Source organism: Microcaecilia unicolor, unplaced genomic scaffold, assembly GCF_901765095.1.
Source record: "Microcaecilia unicolor unplaced genomic scaffold, aMicUni1.1, whole genome shotgun sequence".
Lineage (NCBI taxonomy): Eukaryota > Metazoa > Chordata > Amphibia > Gymnophiona > Siphonopidae > Microcaecilia > Microcaecilia unicolor.
The window spans coordinates 157,784-184,011 of record NW_021963071.1 but is presented as its reverse complement, the minus strand read 5'-3'; the positions used below and the strand labels follow the sequence as shown (position 1 = coordinate 184,011).

Here is a 26,228-nt window from a genome sequence, read left to right as displayed (position 1 = left end):
GGTGCTCCCAACGTGCTCCCGCTGCTTCGGTCTTTGCAGTAACACAGGCTTCAGGAGACCTTAGATTGATTTTAAAAGGAAAGGAAAGAATTGCAAGCATCTTTTATACTAGCTGGAGAAAAGTGTCAGCCTTTTTTTTTTCTAAACACACGAACTATTATTCCATGAAAAAAAAAATTCCTGCAGATAAGTCGGTATATTAAGAACAGAGAGGAAGATAAAACAAACAGGCCATCACGAGTACAAAGGCCTTCTCCCCCCCCTCCCCCCGGCCCCCTTTACTCACCTACTCCCAGTTCTGTCAGCATCTGTTCCAGGGCTTTAATCTTCTTCTGTCCCACCGAGCTGGGCAGCTTCATCTGGAACACAAAGATAGAGAGCGAAGCGCGGCTCAGAGTTAGCCCTCACTCACAGCTGCCGAGTTCAAAAGGCGACGGATGGCTTTCTTTTTACAGTGCAGGGAGTGAAGGGCTCAAAGTTTTAAGCAGAGGGGAAAACACTATTTCACTGGTCTCTACCATCACTAAATTACCAATAAAACTCCTGCCTTCAGATTCCTCCCCCCCGCTGCGCAGAACAGATCAAAGGGGTCATTCGCAGCCCAAGCTGAAATGACCTATTTCCTTCATTTTCCCTGGTTTTGTTAGCTGTGTGCGTCGGCACACTTAACTCTCTCTTTTTTTTTTTTTTCTGTTATTTTTCTAGTTTCTTATTCACCTGAGCAGTCCTAGAGTTGTGAGATTCATTTAACAGGAGCTTTAACAAAGCAGCAAGAGAAGTTAGTGGCAGGCAGAAAGCAGCTGATGCCCCCTGGCAAGAAGGGAGAAGCTGGTTTAGAAATGTTCAATAAGGTACAGATGGGAAGTGGCTGGACCACAATGCAAACAATGGAAAAACCTGAAGAATAATCTCCCACTGAACGTTAATTAGGCAGAACTAGCAGTTCCTTTAGCTGAGAAAGGACAAAGGATTGTTAAAAGTTTCTCCATTTTCTTTCAGTGGTAAAAGCCCTGCTCGAGGCAGGCGAAAGCTTCTCCTCTTTTTACTCCCACCCTAACGGAGGGGCTGCTGTACAGGGCGTTATCAGAATACTATAATTTAATTCATCAATATTTGTGTACGTACATGTGTTTATTTATTTATTGCATTTGTATCCCACATTTTCCCACCTCTTTGCAGGCTCAATGTGGCTTACATTATTCCGCAATGACAATCGTCATAAACGGTATGAGAAGAACAAGGTATTGTTACCATTAAGATACTTTAGGTATCTCGAAAATTAGAAATAAAAGAGATAATTAATACCTATCGGATAGGATATGCAAACCGTAAGGTAGAGTAGAGCGTTAAATAATAACAGTATGATTAAGTAGCCAAATTAAGAATTCAATGTTGAATAGTTCAATACAGATGTAATAGTGAGTCTTTTATGAAGGATTCTTGTTGTAAGTCTCATTAAATAATTTAGTTTTCAGTGATCTCCGGAAGGCTGTCAGATCGTGCGTGTGTCTGGGACAGGGAAACATCTACTGTATCTGAATATAACTTGCCTTGACCTAGTACAGAAAAGGTGAAAGTTAAATAGCCTCAACACGGAAAGTAAAGGGCGTCTTTTACTAAAGCGCGCTCACGTTTTTGCCGCACGCTAAAACTGTGGGCGCGCTAAACGTTAGAGACGCCCGTAGAAAGGCATTGGCATCTCTAACGTTTAGCGTGCCTTAGTAAAACACCCTCTAAGTGACTTGCTCAATATCACGAAAACAGCAGTGGGGTTTGAACCCTGGCCTCCCTGGTTCTCAGCCTGCTGCTCTTATGCTGCAATTCCTCTCTCTTATTCTCTATGCATAAAGGAGGCCACTTTAGAACAGTTGCATGGCATGCCTAGATGCCATCAGACACGTAAGGCCGATATTTAAAGTGATCTACGCGGGCAGAAGGGGCTCCTGACCGCTTAAATTGAACTGAGCGGGATGGGAGGTAATATTCAGTGGCAAGCAGCATCGCCGAATATGTCCCTCTGCCCGTCATGGCACTACCCAATGAGATCTGGGGTGATCCAAAGGCGAAGTTATGTTCAGTGCCGCTGCCCACATAGGACCCTTAAACAGCAGTGCCAGCTTTGCCCGTTCAGCTATACGGGTATGGCACTAAATATCCAGGTCTATTTTAGCCAGAAGCGGTCAGTATTTTAAAATAAAAAACAATGATCTGAGACTGAGGATATAGATCCAAGATGGCGTTTAGGAAGGATGCATGAACAGCAGTTCCTGACCCTCTAACACCAAATTGCGAGTGGGAATTTCTTTCATCAAGTTATGGGGAAGAGAAAGGGTAAAACCAGCGTACCTGGCTCCACAGGTTCGGTTAAAGCCCTTTCCACCCGACAGACGACGCTGGAGGAATCGGGACTGCTGGTACAGAGAACACAAATCAGCGCTTCGAGGGGTCCGACGGAGACTTCGGACCTTAGCGTTGAGGGAGTGACGTTAAGTCCCCCTCTGACGGCAACACCCCCGAGACCCGGAGGGGATCTGTTGGCTATGGAGAGGCAACTCGCGGGAGCTTCCGGAAGTGTAGCCCCTGCGGTTAGCAGTGGAGACCCCATAGCGACCTCATCTCCGTTGGAAACATCTTCGCAAACGGGTTTGACGCCACAAGCCTCACAGCCCGAGCGATACCAGAACGAGCCCTCCGTTTGTATCGGGGAGATTGTAAGACCAGCAATTGTCACAATGGACTCCATTTGGGAGGCGATTCAAGGCTTGAACAACACGTTACTGCAAGTAGCTGAAACTCTCCGAGGGGATGTGAGGAAACTGTCTCAGGCTCATTCTGAGCTTTTGGGTAAGGTCTCTGAACAGACGATTAGGATTGATGTCCTTGAAACCGAGGTAAATTCCACTAAAAACTCTATGATGGCTGTTATCAAAGATAATAACATTCAAAGGAAGAAAATTGACTATATGGAGAATCAATTGAGGAGGAATAACCTTCGTTTTTTGAACTTTCCCAAGTCTCCCTTGATTCCAGCTAAAGAAATGTTAAAAAAATATTTTGTTGAAGTTCTGGGGCTTCCCTCAGAAGCTTTTCCCCCTTTGACCAGAGTAATATACATTTCTGGTGCTGGAGCTTCTAATTTACAACCTCCCCAGACCGATTTAAACTTAACACAATTTTTGGAGAGTTCAATGGAAGTTATCACGGAAAGGACAACATTGTTAGTGTCTTTTGCATTAGAATTGGACCGAAATAATATATTTAGACTTTTTTTTCGTCATATCTCTCTACACCTTTTCTTGGCTCAAAAATTCAAGTTTTTCCTGATCTCTCTCGAGAGACACAAAAAAGAAGAAAAGAATTTTTACTACTGAAAGCAAGGGTCCTCCAACTGGGTGGGACCTTTATACTTAAATTTCCTTGTAAATGTTATATTTCTTTAGAATCCACTAATTATATTTTTTTTGACCCAGGAAAACTTATGGAATTTATAGTTAGTAAAGAGTAATGTGTTGTTAGCTTTGAATTGTACGCTATATCGGCTGCCCCGATTTGGATTCTTGTCCTTCCTGCTGCAAATAGGCTGAGATAGAAATACTGTTTCAGCCTTGTTAACTCTAAATACCTAGTTCTTGGATCATTCAATGTGGACTAATATATTTGACATTTTGCCTGATTGACTATTTCAAATAGAATGTATATTTCTTTAATTCCAATTTATGCTTTTTACATAAATGTAAGGAAAATTCAATAAAATAATAATAATAAAAAAAAACAAAAAACAATGATCTGAGAGGTTTTAAGGGGTGTGTAGTGGGCTTGATATGGACAGACAAAAAACTGTGGGATCAATTTCACAACTCTACCAATCAAAGAACGCATCACTTTCAAAATCTATACGACTGTTCATAAAATTATTTACGGCGAGGCACCGGGATAACATGACAGACCTCATCGACCTGCCAGCCAGAAACACCACAAAATCTACACGATCATACCTAAACCTCCACTACCCAAGCAGCAAAGGACTCAAATACAAATCCATCTACCCAACCAGCTTTTCCTATTTAAGCGCACAACTATGGAATGCACTGCCAAAAGCAGTAAAAACTACGCTCGACCATCTAGACTTCCGGAAAGCACTAAAGACAGACCTGTTCAGAAGAGCTTACCCCACAGTCTCAACATAAAATACCTGGACACCTACGTCATAATGAAACCAAAGACCTTCTAAGACCCCCCCCAATCCAACCTACCATACATGTACTTCATCCCACCACAATATCTATATAAATAATTCTCACCTGGAACATTCTGAAGCTCACTCTGTGGGAGGGAAACACTGAAGCCCTGCAGTGTTGATAGGCTAGGCTGTCAGAAACACTCACTCTCACTCATTCAGTCATAGACCCGCCCTCAGCCACGCCCCATCCGCACATAATTCGCAACCCCAACGTTCTAAATTAAGCCACCACCGGAAGTTGAGGCGTCGAGATATCCCCTTTGCCCATGAGTGTTTGCCCCGCCCTCGTGTCACTACGTGATGACGACGAGGGCGGAGCACTGACATTCGACGAAATGCCAACGGACCCCCCTTCTTGGCGAAAACCGCCCCCCGCCGTCGTCCACTACCTATGCTGACGGGGGACCCCAACCCCCGTCAGCCGATGTCCTGTGCTGGCCTTCGCCGCGTTACTTCTTCAATGATCTTCGGTTCAAGTTCCTCTGCGTGCGTCTCACGTCAGACGCACGCAGAGGAACTTGAACACAAAATCACTGAAGAAGCAACGCCACGAAGGCCAGCACAGGACTTCGGCTGACGGGGATTGGGGTCTCCTGTCAGCACAGGTACTGGACGGCGGTGGGGGACGGTTTTCGCCGAGAAGGGGGGTCGTCTGGGTCGCGGAAGGGGGGGTGAAAACGGAGGGACGGCAGAGTCTGCAACAGTGAGGGAGGGTGGGGGATGGCCTTGCTAGCGCCCGCTTCCTTCCATTTTGAAACGGGCATTTTTTTACTAGTCACTTTGTATTATTCACACCATGCATATGTTCATACCGCAATCGGCTATCGCCGTTAACGGTAATATAAGCCACATTGAGCCTGCAACTAGGTGGGAAAATGTGGGATACAAATGTAACAAATAAAATATATAAATAAATAAAACTGGGTATCTTCATTTAAGCGCCCTGAGGCCACATGATGGGTGCCTATTCGATAAGGGCACCTAAGAGCCTAGGCTGCTTTGCAGAATACAATTGTGACCTGGTATTCTTGTGTCTAACATTTCGATGCCCCGCAGTGACACCGGCCAGAGAGCCAGCATTAAATGTGGCAGGGACGCAAATTAGTTTACAGTGGGAGTCCTGTGTACATCCTGACCATCCGTATGCCCTCGCAAATATCCACTCTGTAAGTTAAGTGGGTATTTTCAGAATAGTGCTTAGGCCGAATGCTAGCCCTTAAGCAGGTAAAGTACGCATGTCCCAGTATTCTAAAAATTATGCCCAGTGTCCAGGGTCTCCCCTAGTGATTAAGGGGACAACTGTGCTCATCTCAGTAGTATCTACACCATTTCACGCAGCTGCTTAATCGGCTCCTCTTGGACGTACTGTCAAGTCTGAACTTACACATGTATATTGTGAAACGGGCACCTCCACATCTAGGTTTACTGGCACATACGTGAGTAACTCTTTTCCAGCGTGGCTATGTTAACTGCCTTGACCCTATCTTCCAGTAACAAATTCCACAGACTAATTGTACAAGGAGAGAAAAAAAAAAAAACCCAGACATTCTCCAACTTGTTTTGATTGTGTCACCTATTAATTTCCTGGTGTGCCTTCTTGTCTTAGTTCTATTTGAAAGGATAAAGAATTGTCCCTGTTCACCTATTCAAGCCCTGTCATGATTTGGATGAGGGGAGATATGATTGAGGTCTACAAAATCCTGAGTGGTGTAGAACAAATAAAAGTAAATCAATTTTTTACTCGTTCCAAAAGTACAAAGACTAGGGGACACTCGAGGATGTTACACAGAAATACTTTTAAAACAAACAGGAAGAAATATTTCTTTACTCAACAAATAGTTACGCTCTAGAACTCTTTGCTGGAGGATGTGGTAACAGCGGTTAACGTACCTGGGTTTAAAAAGGGTTTGGACAAATTCCTGGAGGAAAGGTCCATAGTCTGCTATTGAGGCAGACATGGGAAGCAACTGCTTGCCCTGGGATTTGTAGTATGGAATGTTGCTACTCAGATTCTAAATGGAATCTTGTCACTCTTTAGGATTCTGGAATCTTTCTATTCTTTGGGGTTCTACATGGAATGTTGCTACTCTTTGAAATTCTAAATGGAATCTTGTCACTCTTTAGGATTCCAGAATCTTTCTATTCTTTGGGGTTCTACATGGAATGTTGCTACTCTTTGAAATTCTAAATGGAATCTTGTTACTCTTTAGGATTCTGGAATCTTGCTATTCTTTGGGATTCTACATGGAATTTTGCTATTCTTTGAGTTTCTGCATGGAATCTTGTCACTCTTTAGGATTCCAGAACCTTGTTACTCTTTGGGGTTCTACATGGAATGTTGCCACGATTTGGGTTTCTGCCATGTACTTGCAACCTGGCTTGCCCATTGTTTGGAAAACAGGATACTGTTTGTTTTGTTACATTTGTACCCCGCGCTTTCCCACTCATGGCAGGCTCAATGCGGCTTACATGGGGCAATGGAGGGTTAAGTGACTTGCCCAGAGTCACAAGGAGCTGCCTGTGCCTGAAGTGGGAATCCAACTCAGTTCCTCAGTTCCCCAGGACCAAAGTCCACCACCCTAACCATTAGGCCACTCCTCCACTCTACTGGGCTAGATGGACCATTGATCTGACCCATTATGGCATGTTCATGAGTCCCTTTTCCAGATCATTTATAAATGTATTAAGAACTGGCCCTGGGACAGAACTTACTATATCTTTTTATCCATTGAGAAAAGTTAACCACTTAATCCTACTCCATTTTCTATATTTTAACCAGTTCCCAAATCCACAGCAGGACACACTGGTTTCTATCCCATGGTTTTTAATCTCCTCAGGAGTCTCATGACACACTCCATCAAGAACACAATGTTGGTCAAACCATCTAGCCCAGCACTTGTTTCCAACAGTGGCCGATCCAGGTTACAAAATACCTGGCAGGACCTCAATAAGGATACTGACTCCAGGGATAAGCAGTGGCTTTCCTCAGGTCTACCTCCAGAAAGGTTTATGGACTTTAGTTTCAGGAACTTGTCCCAGCCTTTTTTTTAAACTCAGCAACAAGTTCCAGGGCTTAACTATGTATTTTCTCCAATTTGTTTTAATTTGAAATCTTTTTATTACTGTCATAAATTATTGAACATGGAACAGCATGTACAATACAAAACGTCTGAACAGAACTTGAGAATAAAAAAAGGTTCCATCCGAATAAAAAATAAATACTGTTCACATTATTAATTTTAGCAAACTTCTATATCTAACCAACAGCTTAGAAAGGAGGCCTTTTTCCTTATAGCCTTCTCCCCTTCTAATACCAATTATCCGGCCCCTAACTATCCCCTTTCAGCCCTTACCACCCCACTCCCTCTTCCCACCCTGTTCCTTGAATTAACCCTAAACAAAAGAGATGTGAACCCAAGCCAGAAAACAAAACCAAAGCCCCTATGCTTCATAAAGGAATCATAATTACATCCTATTCAAAATGAGACTCCTCACTTCCTGTGCTTAAACCTAAGACTTGCTTCCTTCGCTTCCCCCATCATGAAAGTGTGAAGCTGATTCCTCCATTGCCAATACGATGGGGCTTCATGGTGAATCCACTGTTGACGTATACATTTCCCCCCCCCCCCAATAAGGTAGTCTTTTGGACAAATAACTTATGCCCCTTGCTTCTAACCCCTAGGTCCCCTGCACAGGCCAAAATTAAAATTTCAAAAACTGCTCTGTAGTGATGATGGCCCATGAAAACAATGAATCTTCACTTTCCGCACATTTGACACATATTGGGGAGTCAACTGCTTTAAATGCTCTCACTTGACACCAATAAGCTCTGTGAAGCACCCTGTTTTGACACTCATGAAAATCAGCATCGTCTGCCACCAGGGGAATCTCCCTAACCAATTTCATAAAACTGAGTAACCCTAAGAGATGATCGACTTCCCTCTTCCAAGCTTCCGATTTCTTTATATATACAACTTAGTAACTACGTAGTCGTTGTACTTTCTGAAAAAGGATCCAAATCAATTCGTGTTCATCCCTTCCACTCCACTCAGGATTTTATAGACCTTGATCATATCTCCCTGCAGCTGTATCTTCTCCAAACTGAAGAGCACTAACCTCTTTAGGTTTTCTTCATACGAGACTCATTCTATCCTCTCAATCATTTTGGTTGCCCTTCTCTGCAGTTTTTCTAATGGTCATGTCTATGTTTAGGATCCAGCAACCAGAACTGCACACAATACTCAAGGTGAGATAGACATGGGGAGGCCACTGCTTGCCCTGGGATTGGTAGCATGAATTTTGATACTCCTCAGGTACTTGTGACCTGGATTGGCCACTGTTGGAAACAGGATACTGGGCCATATAGACCATTGGTCTGACCCAATATGGCTATATTCTTATGTGAGGTCACACCATGGAGTGATGCAGAGGTATTATGATAGAGAATACAGCAAAAACTATTCCTTTTGTCTCATCTGTAAATTTGATTACCTCACTCATTGTTCCCATTTCCAGATCATTTAAAAATATGTTAAAACGGACAGCGACAATATACATTACTATGGTGTTCAACTATTTACCCTCCCTCCATCAAGTGTTTTTTTTTTTTTTTTTATTTGTACCCCGTGCTTTCCCACCCTACTCTCTGTTTTCTATTTTTTAACCTGTTCCCAGTCCAGAACAGAACATTGCCTCCTATTCCATGTCTTTTAAATTTCCTCTCTTTTAGGGGATGAAGCAGTGTTCTTAAGCTGTCTTTGCCATCAATTCTTTTGGGTATTCTTCCCTTACCGATGGACAAACATATAAGTTAGCAGGGCATTGACCGACAGCTAGGCAACCCTACCTTTCTTACTCTACTTACCCCACCCATTCTCTTAACATGGTCCCTAGTGGGCTTAAATCATGCCACAGTACTGGTTTCCACCACTCTCACGATAAATAGGCATTTCCTTATATTTCTATTGCCAGCTTCACATCATGACCCCTTATCTTTGGATTATTTCTTAAGGAAAAGTGCTGTGTCCCTGTTATACTTTACAGAAACCCGTTTCCCCTCTCTCCAGTGTCCTAAGCCTCTTTGCACAGAGTTTGTGTTACAGATTCTGAACTGGCCTATCCTCTCAATGCAGTGTTCCTTTAGTGTACTGACTTAATCTCGCTCGTGTTGCCAGTTCTTGAAGTGGTTAATGGATTTTGCACTTTTAAGCACTGAAGCACACATATCAAACCTTTGACCATCCTTTTTTTCTAGCTGCCTCCACCCCCTCACCCCACTTCTCAGTATTATCTACCTGAACACAGATGTTTCTACAGATAAGCATAATTTTCCATGAAGTCTTGTCTTCAATATCACCAACAATACGTGGAGGGGCATAATCGAAAGGGATATCCAAGTTTTGATGAGGACGTCCTCGCAAAACATCCCAATGCAGGAGCAGGGAAACCCATATTATTGAAACAAGATGGACGTCCATCTTTCGTTTCGATAATACGGTCAGGGACGGCCAAATCTTGAAATTTTGGTCGCCCCTAGACTTGGTCATTTTTGATTTTTGGTGATAATGGAAACCAAGGACATCCATCTCAGAAATGACCAAATGCAAGCCCTTTGGTCGTGGGAGGAGCCAGCATTTCTAGTGCAGTGGTCCCCCTGACATGCCAGGACACCAACCGGGCACCCTAGAGGGCACTGCAGTGGACTTCATAAATTGTTCCCAGGAACATAGCTCCCTTACCTTGTGTGCTGAGCCCCACAAAACCCACTACCCACAACTATACACCATTACCATAGCCCTTACGGTTGAAGGGGGCACCTAGATGTGGGTACAGTCCCGCCTTTGCTACGCCTCCGATATGTCCCCTTGAACTTTGGCTGTCCCTGTGACGGAAAGCAGTTGGGGACGTCCAAAAATCAGCTTTCGATTATACCGATTTGGACGACCCTAGGAGAAGGACGCCCATCTTCTGATTTATGTCGAAAGATGGGACTCCTTCTCTTTCGAAAATGAGCCCAATAGTAACGTAGTAAATGACGGCAGATAAAGACCTGTATGGTCCATCCAGTCTGCCCAACAAGATAAACTCATTTTATATGGTATGTGTTACTTTATATGTATACCAGAGTTTGATTTGTCCTTGCCTTTCTCAGGGCACAGACCGTGGAAGTCTGCCCAGTACTGTTCTTGTACTAAGTTCTTAAGCTCCTTAAAATTTACACTCCAGCCCATCCCTATCTATTCAGTCACGATCAAGGCGTAGACCGTAGAAGTCTGCCCAGCTCCCGTTTTGTTTCCCAATTACTGGCGTTGCCACCCAAACTCAATTAAGATTCCATGATGGCGATACCGAGAACCAATCCTAGTGCTGAGCCTTGATGAATCTCTATAAAACTATGATGATATGAGAGAAAAGAAATAAATACAGATAAAGATATTAAACCAAAGTTAGGCATAAAATTATACTAACAGGCTATGTGAAGGATGAGGTGAGCAGCAGATGCAATGATAGAAGGTCAGACGCGACTGGTTGGACCAGGCCTGCACTAACCCCATTGTATCCCTGGACTTGTAATCTTGACATTCTTACAGAATCTGGAATAAGTCCATGCATGCACTGGTTAAAACCAGTACTGGTTCTGATGTACAATCATTAGTGATTACAGAACTGAGCTGGAACCAGGCAAGACAGGGTTCAAATCCCACTGCTGCTTCTTGATATCTGGCTTAAGTCACTTAGTCTCCTCTGCATCAGGCACAAACTTAGATTGCAAGCCCTCTGGAGACAGGAAATACTTAGTGTACCTGAACATAACTCACCTTGAGCTACTACTGAAAAAGGTGCACGCTGAACCCAAATCCCTTAACATAATGGAACGGAGCTCATGCTGCCATCTCCATGCCACAGAGGACCTTCGGAGGGAGGGGAAGTTTTCTTGCTTTTGCACTTTGTAAGTTAAGTACTTTGGTGCTGGTACCCTGTCATTTAATATTTGAGCTACATGGGAAAAAGCCAGGAGTGAGAATGTGGAGGATAATTTATAACAGTGAGTCAGGCTAAAAGGGCAAATAAGCACCCACTTCGAAGCTATTTTATACCGACACAGGCAGGTATACTTTGATTGCAGGTACAGACACTACACCTGCTCAAAAGCAGGACATTCACAAGTCCGCACATTAATTACAGTATTTCATAATCACTTCAGACCATGCCCCAGCTACGTCCACCGCAAAGTCCACGCTTTCTGGACAAGACATGTACATTTATACAAGTCAGTACTTCAGAAGATGTCTTTTATATCCCTAAGTGCCACATAAGCATGAAATTCTCTTTAGGTGGACTCTGCAGTGCAGAGATTCAGCAAAGGCGGACAGAAAGCACACACTGAAAGCTAAGGGAAACATCTGATTTACACAGTAGCCAGGCACACGTCCGTGACCAACCACTGGTACCACAGGATATGTAGCATGCTGCACAGATGATCATGGAGGACAGGATGGAATTGATCAGCAAGTGAGGAGGTCTGGGCCAGGAACAATGGTGAGGAAGTGATGATCATGAAGTCAGATGCAGAAAAGCAGGAGTAACTAGTGAGTATGAAGGGGTGAAAAAGGATCATTTGAGTATTACGTAACAGTTGGGAAAGGAGCAGAAATGGAGAGAGAGATGGGGAATGGGTGGGAAAGGAAGGAGTGATTAGGGAGTGTAGGGTGATGATTATTTGGGAGGGAAGAATGAGGGGGGGGGGGCAGAAATGATGAGCAAAGGGTAAGCATGATTAACGTTTAAAGAAGAGATGTGAGAAGGAAATGACCCAGGAGTGGGGAATGTAGAAGGGGTGGGACAGGCTTATTGGAGAAAACTGGGGGTGGGGTAGGAGTGAGGACAGAATGATTAGGGAGCGTAACTTTGGGAAATGGAAAATGAGGAGACTTCATAAAGTACCTAGGTGGGAGAAGTATTTGGCCATGTTTATTAAGCAGTCTCAGAAGCAGAAATAAGGGCTCTAAGCACATCACAAACCCACTGCGATAAATCTTTCCTTTAATTTTGTGTGTGCATGTGCGAACTCTCTTCCTTTACAGCACACTTCATAGTGCTGTGAAAAACCAGAGCACATTTTAATTCTGCTATCATTAAGAAAATGTTATGATTGATGTGGCTGCTATTGAACTAATATCTGTAAAATGTAGCTGGGCACAACGATTCATCTCTAAGACTGATGAAGGTTGATTGCTCTCTATGCAAAACGTATTAAAAGTAAATGAGGAGTCTATTACTCACATAGCACCGATGATCTCTTAGTGAAGGTTTTGTTAACTAAACACATTTAGAGGCGGCAGGACTGTCCCGTACAGCAGGGCTGCACTGCCTGCTATCTTTTTCTGCATTTCTTTTAATTGTATAGAGAGAACCTCTCCGTTGCCAATTCAAACTGCTTTTTATGGTCAGCTACCATCATTTCCCTCTCGGCCTCTGAGAAGTATTGGAGCGCCCTCCTGTGCGAAGGTGGCAAAGTGCAAGCTTCCACTGAACCCCCTCACGTGGAGCTCCGTGAATCACCTCCATCCTAAACATCTAGTTGCAATCAGTCGTGAATGAGAAAGGCAGCAGAAAATGTTAATCATCCATCGTACTTCCGCCTTTTTTTTTTAATTGCCTAACCCAAAGGACATGGACTCATTATTTGTCCTCTCTCTCATTTTAATGCCTACACAGGGCAGTGAAAATAGCGTCACCCACAGGGGAAGAGAAAACAGCAGAGGCTACTTGTGTTAGTAACAGATCTAAGGCTCTGAAACACATCAATCTGTCCTCGTAACCCTGGCTCTTTCCTCCCTTCCTGCTAATATTCTTAAGGTGACTACAAAATGTGACTAGCTGGTATTTTTATGATTAATACATTTTGGATGCAGTCCAACTCTTGACAGCCTCTCCCCACAGCCTTCTTCCATAACTACAGTGATGCCTCTCTTGATTTAACGACTATAGCCTCCCTCCCCCCGTTCATTTGCACAGCACTGTGCAGAAATTGAGCGCATGGAAAAATCCGAGAGGAACTCCAAGCTCCAAGGTGGATGAGGGTCTGGAGAGCACCAGGGCAGGTGGTGCATCTAAGAATTAAAATGTTCAGCAGATTTGTTACCTGCTGCAGAGTGAGGAATGCCAGAAGGGAAGCTATCATAAGTACATAAGTAATGCCACACTGGGAAAAGACCAAGGGTCCATCGAGCCCAGCATCCTGTCCATGACAGCCGCCAATCCAGGCCAAGGGCACCTGGAGAGCTTCCCAAACGTACATTCTATACATGTTATTCCTGGAATTATGGATTTTTAAGTCCATTTAGTAGTGGTTTATAGACTTGTTCTTTAGGTAACCGTCTAACCCCTTTTTAAACTCTGCTAAACTAACCGTCTTCACCACGTTCTCCGGCAACGAATTCCAGAGTTTAATTATGCGCTGGGTGAAGAAACATTTTCTCCGATTTGTTTTAAATTTACTACACTGTAGTTTCATCGCATGCCCCCTAGTCCTAGTATTTTTGGAAATCGTAAACAGATGCTTCACATCCACCTGTTCCACTCCACTCATTATTTTATATACCTCTATCATGTCTCCCCTCAGCCGTCTCTCCTCCAAGCTGAAAAGCCCTAACCTCCTTAATCTTTCTTCATAGGGAAGTCGGCCCATCCCTGCTATCATTTTAGTCACCCTTCGCTGCACCTTTTCCAATTCTACTATATCTTTCTTGAGATGCGGCAACCAGAATTGAACACAATACTCAAGGTGCGGTCGCACCATGGAGCGATACAACGGCACTTTCATTGCCATTATCACAGTACAGGTAGCAGCAGTACTGAAAACTTCCTCTCCCCCCCCCCCCCCCAAGAGAACAGGTAGATTTATTTATTGTATTTGATACCGTCTCTCTGGATGAACCAACCAAAACGGTTTACAATAATACGGTTCAAACAATCACTAAGTAAAACATTAAACACTATCTAAAATACTTGAAACAAAACATATAAACCACAGATAAAAATGACCAAAAGGAACAAAAAGTCAATTTCCAAAGCAGTGGATCCAAGCACTAGGACCCTACAAAGGCCACGCAGAAAAAAAAAAGAAGTCTATTTTCAATTTCTCTAAATTTACCTCAAGGTGAAGATGAGATGGAAGAGAATTCGATAAAGCTGGAGTGAAGTAAAAAAACCAACTCTCAAGTGGAATTTAATAATGCTCTGGGCACAATTAAATTTATGTTTATTAGGTTCTTGTTATACCAACTTTCAGGACTCGTATACAGACTAAAACAGGAAAAAATGAAAAGAAGTACAGTCCAAGACAGAAAACTTTTTCGGGTATTTGTGACCTGGATTGGCCACTGTTGGAAACGGACCTTTTCTCTGCCCCAGTATGGCAATACTAATGTACTTATGTAAATCAGGAGACAAAGGGACGGCAGAGGGAATACTATAAGGGAACAGAGAGTACTATCATCTACATAAGAGAGCGGGGATGCGATTCTGATTCTGTGATTTCTACTATCATAGTGGACAGGTAACTCACAAGGCTGGTCATCTGGGCACCCCATCTTATCTTCCATCTTCAGCGATTGCTTATACTCCTTCCCGTTCCTTGTGCCCCGAGAATGGCCCATTATGAATGCACTTGTACCTCCGCATCCCCCCCGGAATAACCTGCCTCCCTACCTTTGCTCTGAGTTCTCTTTTTCAAAATTCCAAACTTTACTAAAAACCCATTTTTCTGAACTAGCTTTTGGTCTGTCAGCTGCTGTGACCCAGGGCCAGTGGGTATAGGACTGTGTGGTTCTAGGCCCTTCCATTGTACGGTTGTGACTCTTACTTTCTGAATGCCTCTGTGTGATTGTACCCTTAGTTCCCATATGATAATTTCAGAGCGCTTGCTCCCCCATCTCTCCTATAATAATTGGCGCTTTCCCTTGTATCTTACTTGTTTTTAAATTTGTTAGCCGCTGTGTCCTGTGCGTAAAAATGTCAGGATATCAAATATTTTAATGGTTCGTGTTCCTTTTGCTGGATAGTTAAGCACCGTGATGGGAAAAATAGGCACCTCAGTAGGAGCAGGGCCAGTCCTGGGCTAGCTAGACCCTTGGCAGCAGCAAGGCCACGGTGGCTCATAAGACAAAGCTTATCTGTATGTTCTCTGCCGTTCCCCCCCTCCCATCTTAGTACATTATATATCACCTCTGCATCCAGGCACAGCACGCTGGGAGTTTTCACTCCAGAAAGAGCTGCCAGAAAAAACGACAGAAGCCTTCTGTCTCTCTAATCCGAGTTTCCAAACCACATCTCCTCCGTAGCTAATAAGGATGTGTGGATTGCTATCTGCTTATCTCAGTGCGACGCCTCCAGAACAATCAATAGTAAACAGGTAAATTATTAATCGCACCAAGTAATTACATTTATCAAATCCAAATAAATAACACTGATATTTTCTATAAGTGCTTTGAAAGGGAGGCCTCTGAAGGAATGATATTGATCAGGGGCCATGTGTCTGTTAGAAGCTGAGAAGTCTGGTCTTGCATTTATGAGCAGGAAGAGTGGGAAAGCCTTTTGAGTGCCTGCAGGGGGCTTCTGAGGGCAGGAAGGAAAATTAAGGACAGGCCTCACACCCTCCTCTCCCTCTCTGACAGCGTCTGAAGTACAAGTAGCCAAAGGTAACTGGGAAATGCTGCTGAGGCAAGAATTTTTTTTGGGGGGGGAGGGAGATTGCCTCTCTGTGTTGATATGGTGGAGGCTGGAGAAGACTGGGGGGGGGGGGGGGGGATTATTCAGAAAAGATGGGTATGTACATAACTCCTGTTATTCCAGTACTGAAGCTAACACACCTGATTTCTGCTCTGTGCACTCCTGCTATTCCACTGAAGACCTCATGCACAGCTCTCTCAATGCACCTGCTATTCCAGTACTGAGACTTTTCACACACAGCTCTACCAACAAATGTCATTCCTGCCCTGCAACATCCCTTGCCATTCCAGTATTGAGAATTCCATATACACACCTTGTTCCTGCCCTGCAACACCCTCTGCTATTCCAGTTCTAAGACCTTCCCACACACAACTCTATCAATGCACCTCACAGTATCTCTGACCGTGTTGGTTCAGATGTGTCCACAAGGTCAAACTGTCTTTACACGTGGCCTGAAACTGCCTTTAACTCAGTCTGGTGATGTGAGAGACGGCTGCATCCCTTTAAATCTCCAGCCTCTGCTGCTCCCTTCACTCCTTCCTTTTTTATGGGGCTGGCTGGTAATTCATCTGCCGGCTCTTGTCAGTATGTTTCACGTCTGAATCCCAGCCTGGACGCCTTATCTATTTTTAATGCTGGGCTGTGAAATAAAAGTAATTTTAAACTACTGAGCTATGTCATTCTGACTGTATTTTCCATTTCCCCCATTTCTGCTGTCATTATGCAGATGTACCTTGCTCGTCTGATTTTGTCTTACTGATGAGAAGATATTCTTCAATCCATTATGTTGTTCTCCTGGTGTGTTTCACTATGGATGACAGCTGTCTGGGAGGAGGAGAAGGCCCCACATTTCAGAGTCAATTGTCAGACTCCCAGCTCAGGTAGAACTTCGTGGAAAATGTGCTATGTCGTCTCCTTGAGGTCCATGATGCGGGGCTCCAAGCCTCCCTGCACAGGTACAGTCACCTGCCTGACCACCGTACACTCAGCACTAGCAGAAAGCCAGACACTGTTACTCCATAATGGCCATCGAGACCTGCTCTGCCCAGCTCTCTAGGGCTTTACCACATGTGTAATCTGCTCTCTCTCTCTCTAGGGAACCTTCTACTGAAGAGTGATAGATTAGCCCTGGCTCCAGAATCACTTGCTAGATTAATATTCACAATGAGCAACGTTGCTTAACCTCTTCAGGCCTAGCCATGACACACAGCCTCAGTGTTTTCATTCATCCCTTGCCCCTCTCTCTCTCTCTGCCCCCACCCAGAGTCTTTGGATTTAGAAATAAAGCCATCCTTTACACAGTTCCAAGCCTTGCTAATGACTCTTGTACATAAACTGCACATTGAGATCATTCACGTGCTTAGATCAATTTGTGATAATTATAACAATCAGGGAGGGTGACTAGCACTGCACAGATTATGGCCACCGAGTGCCAAACTCAGCCCTCGTATTTCTTTCTTTCACATGACGCACTCCACAACCCTCCAGGAGCAAGCTTCACGAACCGATGTACCCGTCCCTTTTAGCAAACCCACGGACATGAACTGCAGGGCTGGTTTAGAAATTAAATCGAAGGCATTAAAAGAAAAACGAGCGACATCCACCAGAACAGGAACTGGTTCCACATTATTAGGTCTCCACTTGCGCAAGATCTGCTCCAGAAGACCACAATCTTGCAGGAGCAGAGGTGGCAGCTCTCTGCTGAGGAATTACAGCTAGGATCTACGTTTCCACTTCCCTTCAAGGAAAACTAATGATCAACCACAAAATGCAAAAAAAGTCACAATACTGAACATGATTTGAGAAGCAGTAGTGAAGAGCCCCCGTCCCCACTGTGGGAGGGGCATTTCCTGCCAATCCTGCCACAATGGAGGCATGCGATGAAGCTACAAAAGTACTAAATTTAATACGAACCGGTGAAAATATTTCTTCACTCAACATGTAATTAAACTCTGGAATTCGTTGCCACAGAATGTGGTAAAAGCAGTTAGCTTAGCGGGGTTTAAAAAAAAAGGTCTGACCAGCATCCTAAAGGAAAAGTCCATATAGACCATTATTAAATTGACTTGGGGAAAATCCACTGCTTATTTCTAGAATAAACAGCATAAAATATATTGAACTTTTTTGGGATCTTGCCAGGTATTTGTGACCTGGATTGGCCACTGGTAGAAACAGGATGCTGGGCTTGATGAACCTTTGGTCTGTCCCAGTGTGGCAATACTTATGTAAAGAAGCCATCAGGACTCTCCTCCTGCTCTGCTAAAGCTCTACATTGAAATCATAAAAGTCTCACCAAACAAGGAAACCGTGGAACAAAAACTAGAAGGTTACCAGCATGGTAGCTCAGTTTTCAGTAAAAGGATAGGCTGTCTGTAGAATTCAAAAACAGGAAGAACCCAACTAACCTGGTCCATGGCATCGTAAAGAAGGGCAGCTTCTTAATCACAGAAAAATGAACAAAAACCCGTTAGAGGGACATTCCTCACCCTGAAGCTGGACTTGTTGTTGTTGTTACATTTGTACCCCGCATTTTCCCACTCATGGCAGGCTCAATGTGGCGGGCAATGGAGGGTTAAGTGACTTGCCCAGAGTCACAAGATGCTGCCTGTGCCGGGAATCAAACTCAGTTCCTCAGTTCCCCAGGACCAAAGTCCACCACCCTAACCACTAGGCCACTGTAAGTTCTCTCTTTCACGCTACATAATTCAAGTTAACCTAACTCGAGAGCTGTCAGTTTCAGGGGATTATTTCACAAGGCGCAGGTAGAGATGGTGGCTCCGAGCTGCTGGCAATACCCATCCTGTTCAGCTGCAGGGAGCTGGGGCAATGTGTTGCTTTTAACTTGGACACCACTGAGCTGTCACAAGCACAAGAGTCGGCACCACTGATAGCTCTGTGTCCCCCTTTGGCTCTGAATCTTGGGAAATAACCCCTAAAAGAGTAAGCCCAACAGATAACAGCTTTAAATAGATATTACGTATTTAATAACCTACAACAGCACAAGTCAAAATTAAAAACTACAGCCCACAGTCAAATGTGTTAGGACAACAATAAACTGAGGGGTTAGGTCTGTGCATAGGCCAGCGTAAAGAAATGATGGTTTGAGTTTTGACCTACAGAAAAGTGTAAGGACTTGAACTCTAGCAGGTCTGGAGACCAACGACTCGACCCCTGACCACAGGTAAGTAGTCTGTGAAGTATAGTAGGTATAACTTAATAACTGAATCCTTGACTGGAGTCTGAGGGAAAGGGTCTCAGAAACTGGACCGGTCCTCAGGGCTGCTAAAGTGCTGGGCAGATAGCTCGAGGGCTGAAAGATCCTGGGCTCTATATGTGCCCTGAGGGACGAATACAAGCCTGAGCAGCCTGTTCAACCTGTGTCAGAGCCCTTGGTCTGCTGTGTTTCCAGTAAAACACTGTAGGGGACCAGGACAGACCTGAATCAGACATGAACAGATGGCTGGCAACACATTTCAGCTTTCACCTATAATTTTACAACAGGGTGTCCAAGCTGTCAGTGCACATAGACACACGTTGCAATTATCTTCATCAAATAGCCCACCGAAGTTTCAGCTCCTCTGATGAAAACGCAGCTTTGTGTGTATGTGCCAGTAACGTATATATTTTATTAAACAGGGGGTCCCAACATTTTCAGCTGAGTGAACCTCTTGTCAAACACTAAACACTTTGGCAACCCCCAAAACATACCACCCACTCTTTTTTTCGCTCTTATCCCTCCCTAGTTTCTCAGCCCCAGTCTACTCCCCTCCCCCTACCAATACTTCTCTTTCTCCCCCTTACTCAGCCAACAGTCCCCATCATTCACTCTCTCCCTATGCTCTAACCAGCCCCACCGATTCCTCCCTCTCTTCTCCCCAGCCCCACTACTCTCACTGCATCCTCCCTCCACAACCCCTCCATCCCAGTCTCTCTCTCTCTCTTCGCCTCTACTGTATTTTCTGTTTCTAGTCCTTGTGGGGCCTGCCTCTGGTGTTGTCACCCCTGCTATATCCATCCCATGCAGCGATGCAGATCCTGCCCCCAGGGCTATAGGTATTTCTGGCTACGTTCATCTTACACTGCTACTGTTCCCTTCCCAAGCATCCTGCTGTTTTGACCTTGCAGTGGTTAGCCTTGTAAATAAAGTGGGTTTAACCCCACTTCCCTGTATCTTGTGGACACCCTGCGATGGGAAAAAACTGTATTAAAACATTGGACAAGCACAGGAGAAATGGATTGGCTCTCCTAGTCCTTCTTGTATGTCTGTCACCAGGAAGATATCTTCTTACCCTCTTTCCATCTATTTGACTTTATCAAGAGCTCATCAGGGAAATACCAAGCATAATCTGCTTCTCCTATCGGTGTCAAGAACAACCAACAGTGACACGCCTATAACACTAACCAAAATTAAATTTGCCAGAACACCCATCCCCGTGCTGACATTAATCAACCAAAGCAAAAGAGCAGAGGAGGAATCTTAAAGATGTTGGGACCAGGACATACCCGCTGGCTGCGCAGGGTGACACCCGCTGATTTGAAGTCTGGAAACTTGATGCCGGCAGTCTCAGGAACGGCCTGCAAGAAAGGGAATAGGAGGGATTGAAAAGTAAAGGAAAAACACAACTCCTGCCAGCCACCTGCAAAGGCTGGACATTCACTAAGGCTTACTCTCTTCTGCGGGTGCTTGACTGCGTCAAGAGAGGGGTAATTTCCACTGGGTTTAGCACTCCCAATCATTTTGAAAAGTTGGCTCCTGTGGTTCTACCCACCTCACAGTTGGAGCCCTGATCACTCCAGGTACAAGAGCAATATCAAATATGTATCAGAAGATAATGTGGCAAAAGAGCCCTTAAGCAGGATCAGCAAGAGCAGTAAAAAAGTAAATTAGGGGCGGGGGGAGGGGGGGGAGCCCACAGTGCCAAGGACTAGCACCTCACATTCTTCATCTACATGGTGGAGAATGCCTCAGTCACATCAGCTGTAATGTTAAGATATGGGAAAGGGTAACATTTGATGGACCCCTTCCTTCCACCTTAACATGAACTACAGGGGTCGACTTGCAGCAGAAAATCAATAGTCTTTGCCAGGCCACAGTTTTTCCAGCTGTGAATCAAGTATACCATCATGAATTTGCAGGATTTTAACCAATTTAGGGGCCCTATTACTAAGCCGTGCTGAAAAATGGCCTGCGGTAGTGTAGATGCGTGTTTTGGGCGTGCGCAGAATCATTTTTCAGCGCACCTGTAAAAACCGCCTTTTTAAAATTTTTGCCGAAAATGAACGTGTGGCAAAATGAAAATTGCCGCACGTCCATTTTGGGTCTGAGACCCTACCGCCAGCCACTGACCTAGTGGTAAGATCTCACGCGGTAACTGGCCAGTAATGGTCTACGCATGTAAAATGCCGATTACCGCCCACACCAGAAAATAAAAATATTTTCCAGTGCGCATAGTGGGCATGAGTAAAAAAATGAAATTACCACATGGGCCACGCGGTAGTCAGGCGGTAACTCGGAATTGTTGGTGTCAGGCGCATGTAGGCGCTTACGCGGCTTAGTAAAAAGGGCCCCTTATTCTCTGCAAACGTCCCAGAAGCCTCGCACCTGCCACTCAGACTGGAGAAGTGGAAACAATGGGTGGTTGTGGGGGGGGGGGGGGGGGGGGGGGGGGGGGGAGACATTATGATCACATTTTGGATGCAACATTGAGAAGGTAATGCCTGGTTCTAGGTTCCCACATACATTCATGTAAGATTCTTACACACTCACATACCTCAGATACACAACATTACTCGATATCCACATGCGGAAGATGCCAGGCCTCCCCTATAGCCTTGCACAGAAAGCCCCCTCCCGTCTGCACTCATCAAGAAAACTTTGTCTTTCAAGGGAAAAGCAAACAAGAAAGAAAAAAAAAAAATAGTTCCACGAAAACTCTCCTTACTGGTTTCTCAGTTTCCTTTTTCTGTGGCAGCTTCTTCTTGGTGGCTTTGCGCTCGGCCCGCCTCATCTCGGTGGTGGTGTCAGCAGCGGTGATCAGTTTCTGTAGGTCTTGTGCTTTCTTCTCTCGCTCCTTCTTCCTGCTCTCAATCTTCCGCAGCTCTTGGATTAGATACTCCTCTTCTGACACCTGCAGGTGAGAGGAGGAATGGCAGCCATGTCACAGAGCTGCCAAGTGCCCAGTCTCCAGATGCAGGCTCTCAGCAAGGTGTTTTTGAAATGACACTCAATGCATTATGGTACCTGTAGTCCTGGGGGGGGGGGGGTCCATCTGAAAGCCCTACAGGTACCAAAATGCATCAGGAGAGGGTGTTAAGAGTAGGGTCACTTGGAAACTCTGGCCGTGCTTTGTAAAGGAGAAAGGGTGGTTGGAGCTTACTAAGATTTGTCCCTGCTGATACCAATGTGAATGGGAACTAAGCTGTCCTCATCATGACACGGGGAGGGGTCCTTGTCAGTTATTTTATTTCAGTTCAATCCCTCTCTAGCCCCAGTGTCCTCATACTGCAGAAACTTGTCATTTGAATAATCACTGGTCTCATACCCCAGGAGGGTCGTCACCCTCAGACCAGAATGAGCCAAGTACCTACAGGGGGTAATAAATCATTTTAAAGGCCTTTTTAACACACATATGGCTTTGGTGCCTTAGCGGGTCTTTTAGCTGACTGCAGAAATCAGCTGGCACCAATCGCCGAGATGCCCATTATATACCTATGGGCATCTCAGTGTTTACCGCCAGCTAAAAACTCTACCATGTCTTAGTAAAAGACCCCCTTAGGGTGTAAATGCAGTACATCAAATATTCATATGTAAACTGCTTTAAAAAGTATGCGCCTTGTGAAGGCGACGCAAGTATTGCTGGAATGTACTCTGGTGTAGAGAGGTCAGTTTTAGGACGCTTTGATACGGAGTAATTTGATGACGACGATTCATTTTTGGATGGTTTAGAAGACATTTTATTCCGCATCAGATATATGAAAAATCCAATGAAAAATAATGCAGTATCTCTGAATAATTATAATAATTAACTTTTGCTGGCAGGTGCTGCTCGATCATGCCGCTATTCCCAAGCAGGTCATGTGACCACCAGTACACAGTCTCTTAATCTAGGCGCCCTTATGACACAAAGTTTAGTTCTCAGGCTGTTTTTTTTTTTTTTTTTTTAACCCATTTTTGTAAGTGATATTGTGAAAGGCTGTCTGGTAAGGTTTCTCTCTTTGCAAACGATACCAAAATCTGCAAAAGGGTAGACACCCATGACAGTGTGGATAACATGAGGAGCAGAATTTGACAGCTAAGATTTAATGCTAAAAAAACAGAGTTGTGCATTTGGGCTGTAAAATCTTAAGAGCGAAGCACGGTGCGGGGGGGGGGGGGGGGGGGGGTTGTTTGTGAAATACTTGACAAGGAAGTGATTGTATCCGATGATCTTAAGGTGTTCAAACAGGTAGAAAAGGTAAAGGCAAAAGACAGAAGGATGCTTGGGTGTACAGGGAGAGGAATGGCCAGCAGGGTAAAGGAGGTGATAGTGCTTATTACTGTGGAGGATGCACTTTCAAAAAGTTACAAACAGGATGGAGTCAGTCCAGAGGGTGGCTATTAAAATGGTCAGGGGTCTTCTTTATATAGCGAATGGGGACAAAGATCTCAATATGTATACTGTGGCAGAAAGGTGGGAGAGGGGAGAATGATAAAGACAAAATACCTAACAGCATAAATGCACTGAAAGGAATGGTTGGAATGAGGGGGCAGAGGAAGAAGGTGAAAAGGGATAAACAGGAGTAACCTAAGGAAATACTTCTTTATAGAAAGAGTGGTGGATACATGGAACAGCCTCCCAAGTGGAGGTGGTAGAAATCAAGACTATTTAAATTTAAAAATGTGTAGGACAAGCACACAGGATCTCTACGGGAGAAGGGGGGATATAGTGGAAGGTAGGGATCTGCCATCATTTTCTGCGTTTCTATGCTATAAAATTACCCTCATAAAAAGTCGGTGGTTTTCGCTCTGTAGGACTCTACTGGACATAAAAATGTAGAACCCTAATCAACCCACTTGTGCATCAAAGCTCTTGATTTACTCTTGGAAATAAAACATGACTTGAGACAGAAGCTGTTAAAAAATCAAGAACCTTAAACCAGCCCGTTTATATAACCTAACGCCTCCAGAGAAGGAGAGCCCACTGCCCCATTCATTAACCGCCCCCCCCCCCCCCCCCCCAGGCCTTTCACAGCCTCCTTCTGGTGCTCACCAAGAAATCACCCAGTGGCGTTTCCCTTGGAAAACTACCTGCCTCAAATGTGTTTAATAAAATCCCCATATAAGATGCACCTGATACTTGTGCAAGTGATCAAGAGAGCAAAATAGCTACATGTGCTTGTCTTGCCCTGATCCGAGCACACCTGCAGGGATGCCTCTTTTTACCCCAGCTCGGAATATACAAGCTGTGAAGTGAATGCATGGTTTCAGGGGGCAGAGGAAAGCCATTTCCAGACACATCATCTTATCTGGCTTAGTCACTTTGAAATTTGCACTTCACAGTTATGTCACCCCTAACCTGGGAAGCTGGTTAAGCACATTGTAATGGTGAAAAACAACAGCTTCATGTACCCACCCCTTCCCCAACAGAGCCATTTCAGCATTACCTCCCCTCAGCCAGAGACCCCTCCCCCTTTCATCTATTATCTTGCCTGCTCTGGCATCCTGTGGCACACTTTCACTTGACATACTATCCACCTAAATTTAGGTCTGAGCGGTTCCTCCCTCAAATCAGGAAACCCTATAGATCCAGCGGATTACCTGCTCTGGGGTCCTGTTGTACAGTCGTTCCAGCTGCTCCTTCCTGCGTCGCTCATGCCCAGCATCAAACACAAGCAACTTCAAGTCTGTGCCAGGAGCGGCCCTGATGTTGGATAACTTGGAACAGATACCATAATAGCGTTCCTTCAGATCTTCTGTTGATCTTTTCTACACAGAGCACAAAACAGAGTGCAGGACAAATGCTTAGAAAGGTACTGTACCCCACAGCCAGTAAAACAGCAAGATCCCCTACTTTCCACCCTGCTTATGAAGCACAGAGTGGCTGGATGATCTCAGATACTGCAAGCAGGAGGGCACTGCCATGCCACACTTATGGGGCACTGACTAGGCCTGAAGCTGGCTGACCTTTACCATGCTATCCTGCCACATGACAATGACTACAGCTGATTGACCTCTACCACAGTATCTCATCACATGGCACTGACTAGGTCTGCAAGCGGGTGATACTACCATGTGGCATTCACTAGGCCTACAGACTGGCCCCACTTTGTCATACAGGTGACAATTTTACAAAGTAGCAGGGGTAGCAGGGGAGTGGAGTGGCCTAGTGGTTAGGGTGGTGGACTTTGGTCCTGGGGAACTGAGGAACTGAGTTCGATTCCCACTTCAGGCCCAGGCAGCTCCTTGTGACTCTGGGCAAGTCACTTAACCCTCCATTGCCCCATGTAAGCCGCATTGAGCCTGCCATGAGTGGGAAAGCGCAGGGTACAAATGTAACAAAAATAAAATAGATACTATTGGAGATTCTACATGGAATGTTGCTACTATTGGAGATTCTACATGGAATGTTGCTATTCCACTAGCAACATTCCATGTAGAAGGCTGCGCAGGCTTCTGTTTCTGTGAGTCTGACGTCCTGCACGTCAGACTCACAGAAGCAGAAGCCTGCGCGGCCACATGTGTGATCTGCAAGGGCTGACTTCTACATGGAATGTTGCTAGTGGAATAACAACATTCCAGGTAGAATCTCAAATAGTAGCAACAGTGGAGGAGTGGCCTAGTGGTTAGGGTGGTGGACTTTGGTCCTGAGGAACTGAGTTCGATTCCCACTTCAGGCACAGGCAGCTCCTTGTGACTCTGGGCAAGTCACTTAACCCTCCATTGCCCCATGTAAGCCGCATTGAGCCTGCCATGAGTGGGAAAGCGCAGGGTACAAATGTAACAAAAATTAAAAAAAATAGCCGCAGAATGTCTGCTTCCTACTGTGGTTCATTACCTTTCATCCTGCACAGTATGGGGAAGACCAGTAGAGAGAGGCTAAGTTAACATTTAGTTAAGAACTGATAATCTGGGTTAGTTATACAAAGATCCCTGTCAGTGGAACAGACTCAAGAGTCATCTCTGCCCTATGATGAAGAGAAAGATCCTGACCAGCAAGGAGGTAAGGGGGGGATGACTGCAGTCTAACCCACAGGATGCGTCATCGAAGCTCGCCAG

At 44.7% G+C, this 26,228-nt stretch overlaps 1 protein-coding gene across 2 annotated transcripts in view; it reads right to left on the bottom strand.

Moving 5' to 3' along the window:
- Window positions 1–26,228, bottom strand: part of DMAP1 (DNA methyltransferase 1 associated protein 1) — a 69,227-nt gene that overhangs the window by 18,596 nt on the left and 24,403 nt on the right. For both annotated transcript variants that reach the window (XM_030188725.1, XM_030188726.1), the window contains exons 6-9: window positions 24,771–24,938; window positions 21,916–22,101; window positions 20,477–20,548; window positions 287–359 (exon numbers count right to left, since the gene is read on the bottom strand). In XM_030188725.1, coding sequence (XP_030044585.1) covers window positions 287–359; window positions 20,477–20,548; window positions 21,916–22,101; window positions 24,771–24,938 — 499 coding nt within the window. The remainder of the gene's footprint in view (window positions 1–286; window positions 360–20,476; window positions 20,549–21,915; window positions 22,102–24,770; window positions 24,939–26,228) is intronic.